General features: G+C 40.4%; 1 protein-coding gene across 5 annotated transcripts in view; it reads left to right on the plus strand.

The window, feature by feature from the left end:
* The first annotated feature begins 630 nt into the window (after window positions 1–630).
* Window positions 631–16,668, plus strand: part of SPTLC3 (serine palmitoyltransferase long chain base subunit 3) — an 86,569-nt gene continuing 70,531 nt past the window's right edge. For 2 of the 5 annotated variants that reach the window (XM_063152530.1, XM_063152534.1), the window contains exon 1: window positions 5,984–6,410. In XM_063152530.1, coding sequence (XP_063008600.1) covers window positions 6,294–6,410 — 117 coding nt within the window. In that variant the 5' untranslated portion in view covers window positions 5,984–6,293. Of the gene's footprint in view, window positions 2,086–3,717; window positions 4,440–5,663; window positions 5,919–5,983; window positions 6,411–16,668 lie in introns of those variants that run through there. The other 3 variants (XM_063152531.1, XM_063152532.1, XM_063152533.1) reach the window with 3 other exon arrangements.

Here is a 16,668-nt window from a genome sequence, read left to right on the forward strand (position 1 = left end):
GAGCCCATGTATGGAGTCACATTTACCACAAAAATCTTATTCTGTGGCATGTCTTGAAATGATTTGTTCACTGGCAATAGGGAAGGCAAATAATCTACTGTATCATGTCAATAAGTTTAGTAATGCTAATAAAAAGGTTTTGAAGCATGACTACTACTTGCATTGGGTAGGGCTATTGACCTCACTGGGTCTAATTCAATGAAGTGCTTCAGTGAATGAGTAAGAATTGCAAAACAGAGCCACTTGTTAGATTAAAAAATGGGGTATTTTGCAATGCTACTTTTTTTTTTCCCAACTGAGTAGCATTACGAGTTCTCATCTGGGCCTGCATAAATCTCAGGCTTCTGGAAGCACTGAAAAATTACATTGCAAGAACAATAAGCAATAACTTTTAACTTTTGTGTGAAATGACTTCATAATTTCCTGTTCAGAGACTGACATTTCATCATTAAACATAGGTTAAAGCTATGTCTGTTTTGTTCAGTTTTTTCAGTAATAATAATAATAATAATAATAATAATAATAATAATAATAATAATAATAATAATAATAATAGTAATAGTCTACCTGGTTAAATATCAATTGTCTTAATGTTTCAGATGTTTGTGGTGGAGAATGCCTTGTCTGAATCAACGTGGTGATGGCACAGAGCTGCCCCTGCTCCATTCATCATGTCCAGTGGAAACAATGACAAGACCATGCTGGTTCTCAGCAAATGACAGAGCTCTGCAAATTAATCAGCCTGACTGGCAGAGGTCTTGGAAAAGTAAACTGAAATCTGCCTTGCATGGCTCTAGAGGTTACATGGCTATGGATCATATTGCTGCTGAAAGAAGTCAGTAGAGAAATGTCCCATGAAAGAGATTTTGCCTCTACCTAGTGCTTGTAAAGTGGTTTTTCAGCCTTTGGCTTGGCTGAGTTGTTCTATTGGCATCAGTGGGTCTAGCTATCTAAGCTTTTTTATTTAAGGTGTAAGAATTGCAGGTTCAACTTTATGAGAAATTTCCACATAAGAGTGTAGTAATGGCATCAGCCTTGTAATTGCCAGAAGATAGAGCAGAAGGCACACTGGGCTCTCTTGCACTTGCTGCTGGATTTTTGCAGCAGGCTCTTAGTTGCTATATAGTTATTTTTTTGTCTTGGTGTGATTTTTTTGAATTTATGTTAGTTTTATCTGATTATGACATTCTAGTCAGATTTATTTTATTTTTGTATCAGAAGATAAGGACAGAACTGTATCAATTGTGCAATTTATGAAGCCTTAATCCTTGAAAGGAGATAAAGGTCACAAGTTCTACAACTGTCCTCAGGTTAAGTACAAATTCCTAACCAGATTTGTGTATCATGTATCAATCAGACACTTGTATCAGACAGAAAATCCCAACAATTTCCTACTGCTAGGAGTACTCAAAGTTTGTTGACACCCAGATAGAGTCAGAAAACTGGTTCTGGTAATATTGCCTAAGAAACCAGGCTGACAGCATCTTTAAATGCTTAAGGTTTTCAAGCATCGTCTTGTCATCTTACTGTGCCCCATGAAGAACAAGGAGGTGCAGAGGTGTCAGAAGCAGCTGTGCCAGCCCCAGGGCTCTGCAGGGCTGTGTGGACCTGCCAGACACAGAGGAGCCCTGCCTGTTGTGCCATGCCCTGCCCTGTTGCAACACTGGTTGCATGTGTCCACCTGTGCCATGGCTCTGAGTTGCTCTAGATTATTCTCTGACCAATATCAAACCATTTTGTGTATCCTTCAAGCTGTGCAAGGGCAGTTGAAAGCATCTTTCAGTTTTATTTCCAGGTGTAGTGGCATATCCCTACTCAATCCCACATATGTATTGCTAGATAGGGTGTAAAGAAGCAAACACAGATGGGAGTTTTTCCATGTAAGGATTCAGGGAATTTAGTCTATGGCTGGTGCTGATGAAATGTGGATGGCTCAAAAGACTCCCTGGGGGTGACTGACCAGCTGATGGACTGATGGCTGGTACTTGCTTTGTTGTTGTGGTGTCTCCCCATTTGTTCATGAAGTCTTCTACACATCCAAGGCAGGAATTGCCTTCAACATCCATGTGTCCACATTCGTCAAATGTAAGTATAAGTCATCAATGGTACACAGAATTTAAGAGATGGATTTCTGTTTTAAGGGAAATCATTGTGAGAACAAAAAAGTTGGTTTTTACTGTGTACTTCATTACCATCATGCTCTGCTGCCAATTTAAACACTCCTAGAATCTTGGATTTTAACAGAGGAATAGTTTTGGATTCCCAGTTTCTTCAGCTCTTTTTTGACATGGATATTTGTCCATTCAAAACAAGCATAAACCTGGTGTCTTTGTTTAGACCCTTATTGTTTCATATATGTAAATGGGAATCTGTCAGGAGCTGAAATTATCAAGGTCCTGCCATTAGATTGCAAGGCCATTTCACAACACTGCTGTAAGTAACTGTACTCTGGAATGAGCAGGAATCCTACGAAATCCTTCCAGCTTATGACATGACAATTTTCTGGGATGAGCTCTCATGCTTTCTTGCAACACTTATTTTTTTTTTTTTAGTTGGTAGCTAATGCGGTACTGCTATTATAAATGGGGACACTGTGAATCCAGTATTGTTATTTTAAATGGGGACACTGTGACCACTACAATGACATTGCATGTCTGACTGGGCCAAAAGTCTAATAGAGTGTTTTGTCCCTGTTTCTTGAGTGCATCAGCAGAGTTCAGCCTTTCAACCTGTCCTGTGTAACAATGGAATTTTTACTAGAAAAGTGATTTTCTTCAAACACTGAGAGACTACTTAGACAGAGCCCTACCCCTCTCTGTTCTCTTTGCTCTGTTGCTAAACCTTGGCTAATTAAACTGCATATATTTTACTTCACTTTTGTACCATACTCCTCAGCAGTTTGTCTCAGAGCATTTAAAAAGGACTTAAACACTTTTTTCCTGATTTCAGTGTGAGTTAGCAAAAAGGCAATGGTGTTAACAGGAAGCAAGGAATAAAACCTAGAACCTGGGGATTCATAACCTAGAACCTGGAGATTCGTTGATGGTTTTCCTACAGATTTATAGTAATTGTAGTCACATCTTGGAAACCTTACTAGCATTTTTGTAGAACATGTTGTGTGGTCTGCTGGTAATCTTAGAAATCAACAATCTTCTTGTCAAAGTATGAAGAATGACCAGCACCCAAGCCACTAAAGAGAAGTGCACGTACAATCTTAGTAGGATTGGTGTCTCCTGCAGTTAAATACACACAGTTCTTGTACAGCACAGCAGATGATTTCCTTCCATTTCCCAGAACAATAAAAATAGGATATTGCTGGTGGTGCTTTTGGTATTGCAAAGCAGACAATTATTGAGTTCCTCCTCCAGTGTCCAGCACAGATCCTCATACATTTGAGTAATAGATTTAGATGCAGGTAACAGGTAACATGACAGATATATGTATACAAGTCTGAGTAATAGATGAGATGGCTTTGAGTAAGACAGAGTTCTGAAGGGCACAATGATTTCTGGTTGTTATTTTTTCTGGCTTGATTTGGGTTTTTTGTTTGGTTGGTTTTTTGGCTTTTTTTCCTGCTTATTTTTTGGTTTGGTTTGGGGGTTTGCAGGGTTTTTGTTTGTTTGTTTGTTTGTTTTGGGGGAGCTTGGGCAGGTTTCCCGGGGGCTGTTGTTGGGGTTTTTTTTCCTTGGTTGCTTTTTTGTTTTTTGTTGGGGTTTTTTTTTTTTCAGGAGAAATACCACATTCTGTTTACAGATAATTTTTGTGTATTTGTTCATCCCTTCTATAAATCTTTTTCTCTGAATAGAATCAGGGTAGGAATTTTAGTCATCTTCTAGTGGTATTTGTTTTGTGAGCCCTGGCTTTTAGGTCACGGTTAACAGATATCCAAATGGGCAGCTCTTCTCTGAGTTTATTTTTTTAATTGCTTATTTAAATGAGGTATTTTTTAAAATTCTATTTGTTTGTTATCTTAAATAATATAGACATTGAAAACTAAAATTTCCATAACACATTTAACTTGCTATTTTATTCATGTAAGGACCCTGGTAATTTCACGGGTGTTGAAACAGATAACAAGTATAGACCTAGAGCCTTTGCATTATCTGAACTGTTGCTTTAACTGGAGATTCCACTTCCCTCATGAACTTAATTGGGGAGGAAAAAAGACAGATATGATATGTTAATTTTATTGCTTTGTGCCTTGGAAGGTGCAGAGCCTGTTGGGAAGAGCAGCTGGCAGAGGTGCTGGCTGGGACATGGGAAGCTGCTAAGGGGAGCAGCCCTACTCTGGTGAGTGTCCTTGTCTTTATCACACCAGGGGGAAGATGACCAGTGACTGACTGAGCAGATGGCATGTTTTACAGGAATTTGGTTTGCTGTGACAATCAAGGACACAAATCCCAAATGAAGAAAGCTCCTGGATGGGAGAGGCTTGCCAGGTGCAGAGAGAATTCCTTGCATTACCTTGTTCCATTTAGCAGCAGCCCATAGGGGATAGGTGTGCAGGAGATGTTACCAACCATTTTTTCTGCAGGCTTATCCTCACCTCAGTCTCCTTTTTTCTTTGCAAATATGAACTCTTAGCCACTTAAGACCAACAATCCATTTTGCCACTATATTTGACATTACTATATTCACAGTTCATTTCTCAGTGAGCTATACTTACAGATGCCTCAATGAAACCTAAACAAAACTGATTATACAGAAATGAGGTATTCTTGCCTAAGAAAAGCACCAAAAAGATAAAACTTTTAAAAATCTGATTTCTAATGGTGAATCTTGTAAAACTGTGAGGCAAAAAATTTTGGTGTTTTACTGCTTCTGTGTCATTTTAATAAGTTAAGGGATATTTTCTTCCCCCACAATACTACAGTCTTGTTTAGATCACTTAGTTTAGATCACTCTTAAGCAAGACCCAGAAGTTTTCTAGTACATTGATGATATCTCACTTTGCAAACTACTTCAAGAAGAAAATATATTTTAGCAACATAATATGTGTCTAAGATAAGTTTTCAAAACCAACACAGTGTGTTTCCCTGTGTATTTTCACAGTGGTTTGTTTAACATTTCATCTCCTGCATTCCATGTACTCAAGTTCTAGGCTGCTCTTTCTGTATATAACTTACATTTCATTGCCAGGATGCCATAGCAATTTTTTCTAATTAAAGAACTTTAAGTATTTTTATTCTCCCAGCCTTTCCTCCAAACTGTTTTTCAAAATTGATATCGTAATACAGCTTTCCTTTAATCTATCTCCACACTAATTTGAATTATTTTGGGAGGAAGACATTCTATTAAATGCTACCAGAGAGGTTTCTACTTTTACTTTTTGTCACAAAAATCTGAAGCACGAGAATTTGAGTCAGCAAAGACTGTATATGCATTTTTACAATTAAATACCTTTTTCATAAAAGAAAATATGTATGTTAGTTGTCCTAGTAGTTTCACATGTGATTAAAGCCTGACTTGTTTTAAAACTGAATTAATCAGCTTTATAAAAATCCACTTCCCATTCATTGTAACAGCATGCCATTTATCCTACTCCTGCCAAACTGAGTTTAAAGGGACAGTTCACTCTAGTGAATACTTGGGCACATGTCTGTAGTATCTAGCTCCAGATAAATTTTCATTTTATTACTAAAATGCTTTCCATTTCTTTGCAGGTATAATGCTGTGTCTGTCATGCTACTCATATAAGAAGAGATTAAAAGACATTTTTTGAAGCGTTTCTTTGCTCTACTCAGGGCAATACTGCTGGTTTACAGCTAAAATACTCTTAAGATGAACCATGTAATTGTACAGATTACACTGTTAAAATTTTCAAAACATTTTGGCAGTTTCTATGGAGTGACCTCGCGCTATACCGAGTGTTATTCGGAGAAAAGAAACAAAGTTTCTCCCTTGGAGGTATTTAAGAGGTAATGTATCTTTAAGTGTCTCCGCCTCTGAATCCACCCACTTCTTGATAGCTGCCGCAGCCTTGTTGACTCACAGGAGCCGTGTTCATGCAAGAGCCAGCAAGGAGCAGTAATTTCCAGAGATTTTAACAGCACACCTCCTGCCATGTATTTCACATTCTAGCTTGCTGGAGCTGAAGCTGTATGAAAGAAAGTTTTATGTTTTGAAGAGATTGCAAAAGATAGTTCCTCCTCTCATCCTGGAAAATCCTGACAGACCAGTTGGATACCTTTCAGGCCTTAACCAAGAACTTTATCTTCTCATCCCACTGTCTTTTTTACAGTAGAAAGACCCGAGACACCCTTAAGAACTGAGAATCTGACTAATTTAAACAGATGGCTAATCCCAGTGCTGTGTGCAATGGACATCTACATCATCACAATCATCAGAAACAGAATAACGTCTTAAAAAGTGGAATATTTAAGAAAAATGGAATCACTAAAGGAATGAAGGTAAGGTTTAATTGTTTACCCTAATTGCCTCAATATTGAAAACAAATAGGTAGTTGCAACATTACTTATTAAGCTATTTTTATGATCATCTTAGTGTCCATTGAACAGCTTGTACAGATTAGGCTTGTGTGTGAATTTGTAGTCTTGAGACCTAACGCTGCTTTTGTCTCTCCTAAACTGAAGAGAGAGTTGGGAGTGCTCATGCAAATGCTGTTGATCCCATGGACTGACTTTGTGTCTAGTTCGTATCAAACACAACAAACACAAGTAGTAACTTCCTTCTGAAGCTTAACCGGTGGTGGACTTGACTTTGCAATGCACTAATCACTAGTGGAAAGCTGTTTTGTCAGCTTCAAGTGTGTGTGTAGTAATTTTTAAAGTGTGATTTGTTGCTGTACAAATATAACAACAGAAGTACGTAGGCAGGCAAAGCTGCCTTTTCATGGTGTTTACATTTATGCAGGGATGGCGTAGCTGATCCCTACACTTTGCTGATGCCTGCTATCCAGCCTTGGACTGCTCAAAATCCAAGCTTAAACTCCAAGCCTGTTTACTTTCTGTTTTCTTAGGCTGTTCTCTTTGAAGCAGCACTTCTCACATACATGAATGTTTTGTAGAACTGTTGGCATGTAACATCCTGAAGAATGAACAAATCTAAAAGTACGCTTTTAACAAAAGAGCCCAAATCTTAAAGGCTGTCTCTCTGTGATACCTGTTCTGACTGGGAGCTTGCTGTCTGTCTTGGAATGTCCTAATTCTGGATCTTGATGTGATCATTAGGAGAAAGTCTTGTAGTGACTATAAGAGGGCTGGCTTTACAGCACGGTGTGGTAGTGACAGGGGAATGGAGAAGGGTGCCTGTGGAGCCTGTGCACTCACCTAACCATCCTTGCTAGGTTAGGAAGCTTTGGACAAGGACTGTGGTGAGGGCTCTGCTGTTTTACAAATAAACTGCTATCTTTTATCTTTCTCTAAATGGGGCTCTCACAGGCCTTAGTACCCTAATGAGGGCACGCCCAGTGTCATGCTTAATGGTTGTCTGGCTTTAGGTGTCTCCCCTGGTATGAGTATTTCCCAATCACTGGCTTGTGTTGGATGAGGAAAGCAAAAAATCTTGCACAATGATTGAAAAAGCCTTTCTTGGATTCGCTTCCAGAAACCTAATTCAGTATCCTCTTGTATATCACATACCCCTCCTTGTCATTTTGTACATTAGCTATTTGCCACAATGGGGTTCTAAGTCTTTGTTTTCCACTTGTGACAGATTTCAAGGACTAAGTTTTGCCATTAAGTTACTGCTAACCTGCTGCAAATAAGTAATTTTGAAATCCCAGAAAGGCATTAATTAGGATTTCCTCCTTAATAAAAAAAGAGAAGTAAACAGGCAGAGAAGTAATGACTAATATTACTGAGCATGAGCAAAAAAAAGGAAATAAATATTGGTCTGAAAGGGGTGGCAAAGAAATGAAGGAAATTAGTTGCACCTACAAGATTAGTGAAGCCTTACAAGCATATGGTCGGAGGAGAAAGTGTTTTACCCTGCTGTGTGACATCTGACAGTAGCACCGAGCCACTTGTAAATGCCATCCGTGGCTGAGGGAAGTGGTGAGGAGGTGAAGGCTTAGAAAGTTCAGGAGGCTTATCAAAGGCAGATTTGGCAAGTCTGGGTCGAGCCCTGTGCTCACAATTACATACCATTTCCCCTTTCTTCCTGCTCCAAACACAGAAAGAAGGAAACAATAACATACAGGAGTCCTGAATGAACCAGGAATCTCACTCCTGGCAGGAATCTCCCCATTCCTGTCTGGTCTGTTTCCCCGCCCCAGCTGCCTCACCCTGTTCAGTGCTTATGCTTGATGCTATTTTACAGGAGCAGATTCTGTTCCTTCCTCCCTGTGTGTTTAGGAGCCTCACTGCTGGAGATGTGTACTCACACTGGCCACTCCTCGCTGGGGCGTGCTTCCCACTTTGCAAGCTGGGATCTGAGAGACAGGGAATATGGCAGCTTGGTGCACAAGGAGGCCTCCACAAGGCTTCCAGGTTTCTCTTAATTCCAGTCATTCTTCCTTCTTCCTCTTTTGCTCTTCAGCCAGCTTGCCCCCATTTCCCCTAACACTCTGACACACACATTTATGTATTTTACTACCCATGCAGCAGTTGACCATTAAACACCTTATATAGCAGAAATATAGTGCTGGTATATTCAGGGGATGTGACTGGTGATTCTAGACTTGTGATAGTTCCAAAACTTTTGGGCTTAGTTACAGCTGTGCTACTTTGCAAGGAGGGGAGGAGGGAGAGATGCTGTGGTTAGAGAGAGGCAACGAGTGCAGAGACTGCAGTGAGTGAATGGCACAGTGAAGGCTTCTAGGCCTATGCAATTGTCTGACTGGAACATCAGGCTTTGCAGCAATCAGCTCTATAAACCCTTTTTTTTTTCCAAGGGAGCCCCCAGGAAGCACTGGCTTCAGGAAATGCTGGCTTTGGAAACACTGTTTGTGAAAACACTTGCTTAGGAACAATGTGTTTTGCATCTTAATGATGTAAGAACATTTTGTGTGTCTGTGCGTGCTTAATAGAAATAGAGAAGCAATTCTGATACCCACAAACCCCCCTGGGTTTCTAAAGAAAGGATTTTGTTTAATGGGTTGGGAAAGGTAATTAGGGATGATCAAATGTGGGGGAGCAGGGAGATTCTGTTTGCTTCTAGTAATCTGTGGCACGCCAAGGACAGAGAGGAGGTAGCTGAGTGATAAAGAAGCAGTGAAGCATCCTAACAGAAGAGAAGCTGTTGCTTTTGGGGAAGTGCTGGAGTGCTTTGGAGTGGGACTGCTTGTTCAGATAGCTTCTGTGATTGTTTTAAGTCAGGTTTATTCAATTCTAGCTGACAGCACAGACTCTCCATGTACTAATGGATATCAGGCTTAACCATGTCCCCACAGCCATGCTGCATCCTGGTATTCTTTGGAAGCTGGGCTGTAGTAAGACCTAAACTTTGGGAGGTGGGTTGTGGACCATGTCTTCCACTTTGTTCGTGCTTTTAACAGAGGCAGATGCTTCATGTTCTTCCAGAATCCATAGTCTGGGCTTGCCTTTGCCCAAAGCACAGTTCAGTACATAACCTGTTTATTTATGTAACTGTATTGGCCAGGAGAAGGTATTTTCCTAGCGATGGCTTCTTTGCTGTTACATTGCTGTTGATTGGGTACCAATAATAGGGGACATTGTATTTTTACAACAATAAATATGTTTATCTACTACCATTTTTTCCCTATAAAACACATGTAACAGTTCAATTTCTTCAAGAGATTATTCCCTTGGATGCTTTAGCCCCCAAGACATTATAAAGCTATTTGTAAACTCATTATTTTTATGTTCTGCACTGAGAATGGCAGGGCTTGGAAGAAATGTGTAGTCAACAAGACTATGGGCTTTTCCAAGGATTTCAAGCTCCTGTGTGAAAGCAAAAAAGAACCCAGGATGAGATCCAACACAGAAACATCTGCCTCACTTATCTGATGGCCCAAAAATGTGATAGTCTCCAACAATTGGAAGGTCCAAAATTCAGAAATTGTTTAAGTTCTGTCCTGTTACATCTGAATCTCCTCCTAGCTGTTTTACTTAGCTATTTGGTTCAACATTCCAGCATCCAGTCTCAGTCCTTTCCATGCTCTTGGCACACTAGTTTCTTTCCTCTCTTTTCTGCTTTCCAATGTCATTTATTGCCTAATGACCATCTTAAAGAAAACATTGATTGTTTAGAAAGAGAGTCATGAAAGGAATATGCCATGCAACTGTTCTCATGGCAGTAAGTTTCTTTTATGTTGTAAAGGCCTCCTGTGATCTCTTTGCTTTCTCTTTACAAATGTGGGCAGCACTTCAAGTGTTTTTGCAAACTTGGTGTAAATAGGGCATTTGAGATGCATACTCAATGTAAATGTTAAAGAGTCTGGTAGGAACAGAAATAAACTAATTCCCACAATCAGAGTCAAGCAATAAGGGTTATTATTAATAAAGGAAGAGCAAGGAGAGATCATTAAGGCTGATCAGGCCTTTCCAGCAGTTTGCAGCTTCAGTTGTGCAGCTGTAATGATCTACCAACATAATAGGATTTTTTTTCTGAAATATCTTCATATTTTGATATTGGTTTGGGTAAAAACAAATTGAAAGGGAACTTCATTGAGTCCAGCCTGTTTCACTTGGAGCAGCTCAGCATTTTGGGCATTTTTCATTGTGCATGTGTTCGTGGAAAGTGCAACTGCAATTTTCCCTCAGGAAAATGTTGAGATTTGGTTTTTAGTCAAATTCTCTGCCAATTACTGTACATGTTGCTTCAGCTGCACCACAGATATGATCTCCTCATCCTCAGCTCCTGCCTCCTTTTCTCCTTGGTTTCAAGCCTGAGAAATGTGTTGCTCTGCACCTGCCCTCTCAGATGATAATCACAGGTCTCGGATCCACGCCCTTGTTTCTGTCATCTGCCCTGCTATGTGATGAACTCAATGCATTGGAAGCAGGAAACACTGGGGACATCTTTCTGCAGCCGAGGTGTCACCACTGTGTGGGCACATGTAACAGTCTCTGACTCTTGTAGCAATGCTTTGAGCGTGTTGCATGAGACTTTAAATGCAAGGCTGAGATTTTTCACATAGCTCAATATATAAGGTTGGTCTGAAGTCATTACCCTTTTAACACCTGGAAACCTCTAAATGCAGGTAATTAAATTTTGGAAGGTAAAGGCTTTACAGAAATAGCAGATAGTAATTTACTTTGGCTTGAAAGATTCAGCATGTCAGTTCTTTAAGGTCAGCCTCCTCTTAGCACAGTAACAGCTCATCCTTCTCATGAAAGCAATAAATATGTTGGGAGACTGGCTTAGCTACACACACATAACTCATGGCTGAGCTCCAGTGCAAAAATAAGCAGTATACAAGAGATAGAAACAAGAATGGCCTTTGAAAGAGAAATTTTGAAACATTCTGGGGGCGCCTTTGGTAAGCCAAAGATCTTCTGGAGTCGACATTTGCAAGGAATATCAAGGGAAGCAAGAACAGATCTCACTGTTACATTAGTAGTAGATGAATGAACAAGGAAAACGTGTCCCATCAACAAATGGGGTGGATGACTTAGTGACCACAGATGCAGGTAAGATGTGCTCTGTGCTTTCTTTGACTCACTTTTCACAATCAAAGTCATCCAAGCCTCTGTGTTGTCAAACTACCAGCAGTGAAAGAAGGTTGATTCAAGGATCTCTTGAGAAATGGCAACCCATACAAGGGCGTGGGATCCAGGAGGGAAGCACTCATGTGTGGTAGGTGATATCACAGGGATCTCACACACTATCAGCTTTAGAAGCTCCCAGGTCTCAAAGATCCCTGATAACTTAGGAGAAATGTCCCACCTGCCTTCAAAAGACAGGTCATTTCTAGCTGAGGTTGCTCCTGGGAGCATAGAGATTTGGAACAGCAAGCGTAGATGTACCAGAGATAAATAATGTTTGACTGACTGTCTTCTATGCTGAGATGACTAGATTTTATTATGAGAGGCAAGTAATAGATGTCACCTACCTTGACACTGGTCCCACCACCCTCATGTGCTGCTTGTGGCATTACGGTCTCGATGGGCAGACTGCTGTGTGGGTAATAACTGGCTGGGTCATCAGGCTCAGAGTGGTGGTTAATGGTTCATCCTTGGCCTGCAGGCTGGAGGGGTTTCACATGTGTGGAGAGGGAGGGGGAATCAAGATATGAGTAACAGCAGTGGGATATATGGAGCCTTTCAGGGCTCAACTGGGCAAAACCCTGAGCGCCCTGCTGGGAATTTGGTGTTGACTTGCTTTTTAAATATGCAGATGAAACAGAAGCCATCCAGTCACAGTGAGTTTGTGACCTTTCAGTGCAAGGAGGCAGCATTTCTGTGGTGAGTCAGCAGTAGTGATCCAAAAATGGATGGAATTGATGCAGATCCTCAGTCAGGCTTCAATGAATATTTGTCTGGCAAGCAGCTTATTTGTGCTCAATGGAGGTAACGGGTAATAGAAAGCCATGGTGTGGCTACTGCTATTGCCTGCCTGATAACATCCCTTCAGTATGAGAATTCATTACTTTTGCAAGCTTTAAGTAGCAGTCTGGCTTTCAGAAATGAGAAAGGTGAAATGCATCTTCTACCTGCGATGTCAGTGAGGGATGTGGCTGGATGTGTTCCATTGCAGAAGCAAGGCCATGAATAATAATGAGTTGAATGATAAGATAATGATTGCTTAGGGCCAGTTTGGGTCTCTTTGTGAGCTGCCATACACAGGACCCAGGGATGACCACAGAACACTGAATGAAATGAGAACAGGTTATTTCCATTACCTTTTGAAACTAGGGATCCCCAAAGCAGCACCTAGGCAGACCCACATGAGCAGGGACACCAGAGAACTCAGTTCCTGCTCAATCCTTGCTAGAGGATCTCTGAACCTGCTGTTTTCACCTGTATTTCAGGGGCTGTCACAGGTGTAGATTACCTCCCTGCTGTGATCTTTCCCACAGCAGAGAAGGAATCTCAAGCATATTTGGTTGAGTGCCAGTAAGTCTAAATCAGGCCTCTTACTGAAACACAGACATTGAACTTAGCCAACACACAAAGCTGAGCAACTATTGGTATGTGTGTTTTTCTGCACCTCAGCTGCAGATCACTTCAGCATGTTTATAATTCTCCTCAATAATCTTCTGTTATGTTCCCACAGTTTCTATAAAATCTGACCAGATTTCACCAGAAAAATGTTTAGTAACATGCTGCCTCTCTCACAGCTTGCTCTTTGCATGTGTGCAGTGGTGTTTCAAATCCTGGTTTATAGGGTACAAGACAACCATAAAGATCCTAATTCATCATGATATGCAAGTCTGTTTCTTCTGCCAACAGACATATGAACTCTCTTGTGGGATTTTGATTTTTTACTTTCCTTTTAAAGAAAAGTAATTTTTGTTGTGGCTAGGACTGTGGCATTAACCAGCAAAGCAGGAAATTAAATTTCCCTACAATGACCGGTGGCTCAGCCAGAGAATTTCTGCCATTCCTGGCAGCCAATTTTTCCACAGAAAATACTTTGAGAAAGCAACCCAGCCAGGAATTTTGCGAGGCTGTTGTCAGAGTTGTCATTGTGGGATGGATATGGGATGGAATATGGAAGAAAAACACCAGTTAAGGAGAAGAGTAGGCATCAGGACCAGCAGTGTTTTGTGCCAGACTGAAGAGGAACTGAAGTGTTTTGCACTTAAAGATACATGAATTCAGATAGATGACCAGAACATTCTGTGAGATACCTCCAGTATAAAACTGTGAGGTGAAGAGCTGAATTTCCAGTGTAGATGCCATCTATATACACCCCTGTCTTCAGAACAAAGTAATATTTAACCCATCCTGGCCAGGTGTCTTTCTCCCACCTGAGGTATTTTGAATTTCTAGAACATCCAGTGTAGATGCAACATAGTAATGCCTTATCTGTTCTACTGATCATCTCAGGGGTTTTTTGGAAGTTATTCAGCTGTATCCTTGACTTCACTCCTTTGATCAAGCACAGGCATGTGCTCTGTCATTTCTCCCTCTTCCAAAAAATGTGGTCTTCTCCATCAACCTGTCTTCACATGAGGGTTTATCCACTTAAAAAAGAAATAAAAAAAGACAAATTTGAGATGCAGAGGTGAGACTTGTAGCCATTTCAGCTTCCATGATGCTGCACTCTGCTTCCTCCAGGAATTTTCATTTGAGTTTCTGCTTCCCTGTTGCTGCTGCTGATTCATACAGCCCAAAGAGTTGCCACACATCTCTCTATGTGACTCACATGTAGCCAGCTGAGGCTACAGCCTGGCTAATCTCACAGCCCAAAGGTGTCAGCTTACACCTGGTATCACAGCAGCATTCCAATTTGTATGTTCTTGAGCTTCCTGGGCCTGTTCTGCAGGAGAATGCCTCAATCTAGCTTAGAATTTCCATTTCCTGCCCATTTGTTGTGTTTCCACAAAAATTTGATTGTCTTCTGAAAGAAACACTTCTTCCCCTGTCATCACCAGGCTGCATTTCCTGCAGGTAAAGGTAAGCTGCAGCCAGGTTCTCATGCACACTGTTGTGGGGGAGATCTGTAAAGATGAGCCCCACTGCTGCCTGGAGAGGGCAGGACACAGATGGTTCCACCCAGTTCCAGCAGCCATGTGTCAGTGACTAGTGATTTACATGAGACCTTGGAGGTCAGGAAATACAACCTGAGAAATAAATTTAGGACCACCTGTGGTTGTCACATTGTACCTCATTGTCAGCCATTCCCTGAAAAAATCCCAGCCCTATGATCAGATCAAATGTATTTCCTGCTGACCAACCTCAAAACTTTGGATGCTACACAGATCCCAACACCAAACTACAAAACAATTCAAATTGAACAAGATTTTTTTGAAGGCATTTCATGGTCCAAGAAGGCATTTGAAAAGTCATGTTTCCTCTGCTTTTTGAGATCATTTTCATGCAAGTTTCTGAGTTTGAGCTTGGAATTTCCAACAATCTCTTGACATCAGTCATGCTCAGAGGGAATGTTGTATTTTGTCTCTAGCACAAAATGTGTGTCTGCAAGTCTCTTGAAGTCATCTCTTTTTTATAAAAGGGTCTTTATAAATTGCTCCCCTGTGCAATATTTTCCTCACATCACTGTTATATAAACAGCTTGTATGTTTGCATATGTGGGTGGTGAAAGTGTCTGGGAGGTTCTAGCAGATATAAGGGTGTGTTAATCTTGAAGGGGGAATCTTCTTGGCTTTTGATTGTTCTATTTTGAACAGAAACAAAACAAAACTCTTCATCAAAATGCTTTGATGCAATCTCCACCCCTTTTCCTCTCTTCTAATCACAATCATCCCCCCCTGTGGGTCTTATCCTTGGTTTCTTTCCACTTGCTTTAGGTTACAAAAAACTCTTGGGGAAATAAGCCTTTAAGTATTGGATTGGTGCATCTGTGGGTAAATAAGTAGTAAGGGGTGTTCCAAAGCAGGTTCTCATTTCTGTGTAAAACCCAGTTTTATCCCAAGTAAGAAATTACTTTATCAAATTATCTGGGAAGAATCCCATGTGGCCAAGACTTGTCTGTTGTTACTTTTTAGCTTTCAATACATATTTTAACAGTGTCTTTTCAGGTTGAAGTCAGAACTTTTGCTTCTTAAATCTATTTCTTACCCATAATCAAGCAGGAAGTACAGATTCCAAAACAAAAAATATGTGTTTGCCAAAATCTACAACTTTTAAAGAAAGAAGTTGGTATTTTTGTTTTTCATTCTGAGATAAGTATGATGTTGATACATGCCAAGTCTAATTGCTTTTTTTAAAATCTGTTTTCAAGTGTTGAAAAATGTACCAATTCCATAATTTGTGTCTGTTTTCAGATGTGTACTAATGGTGTGCATAGTGTTAAATGTGGGATACGCTATGAGCACTAGCAAGTTAGCAAAATAATTATGAGGCTGTGTCCAGAGACAGGAAACTTGTGCTTTGGGAATGGAGATGCAACTTTAATAAAATCTGGTTTCACCTTGGGCTGAACCTATTGTCCAAGAAGAGGTGTAATTTATTACCTCCCTGAAGAGGAATTAATTGACCTCCTTGCATCTCTTACTCACCAGTGAAAGGTAAAGAAATAAAATTGTGCACACTGTCTTGAGCCAAAGATATTCATGATCAAGAAGGGCTTCAGGGAGGCTGTCCTTTGTCCACATGTCTATTGTTAGGATGGGGAGCTGAACTGGCCCCTTGGTGCTCTAGCAGAGGATTTGTTGTTACAGCAGCAGTTTTCAGCATAAAGTAATGTCTGCGAGATCATTCCACCTCCCTGCCTGTACAATGTCTTCCAAAGCACACAAGGTCACCTGTCCCTTTCCAACAAAATGTTCTCTGCACTTCATTAGCTTCTTGGCTCTTAATAAATTTCTGTTGAGGTGAGAGAAATCTTTTCCTTTTATTGTCTTCCTCATTCATCTCTATGATTTGGTAAAGAAATCACAGTAGGTTTTGTAGCAGAGATACATCTCTGGAGCTTAGGCAAGAATTAAAGTCAACAGGCACTCTACTAGTAATAGTAGGACAGTATAGTATGACCAAGCATGGCAGATCAAAAATGGAGCTCTTTTAGCTTCCATCTCATCGCCAACCCAAAGTACCCATTCATTTACACTTCTGAAAATCTTGTACTAATTCCCTTATGCTTCCACCACAGCATAATTAAATCAAGCAAGTCAGA

Source organism: Melospiza melodia, chromosome 3 (assembly GCF_035770615.1).
Source record: "Melospiza melodia melodia isolate bMelMel2 chromosome 3, bMelMel2.pri, whole genome shotgun sequence".
Lineage (NCBI taxonomy): Eukaryota > Metazoa > Chordata > Aves > Passeriformes > Passerellidae > Melospiza > Melospiza melodia.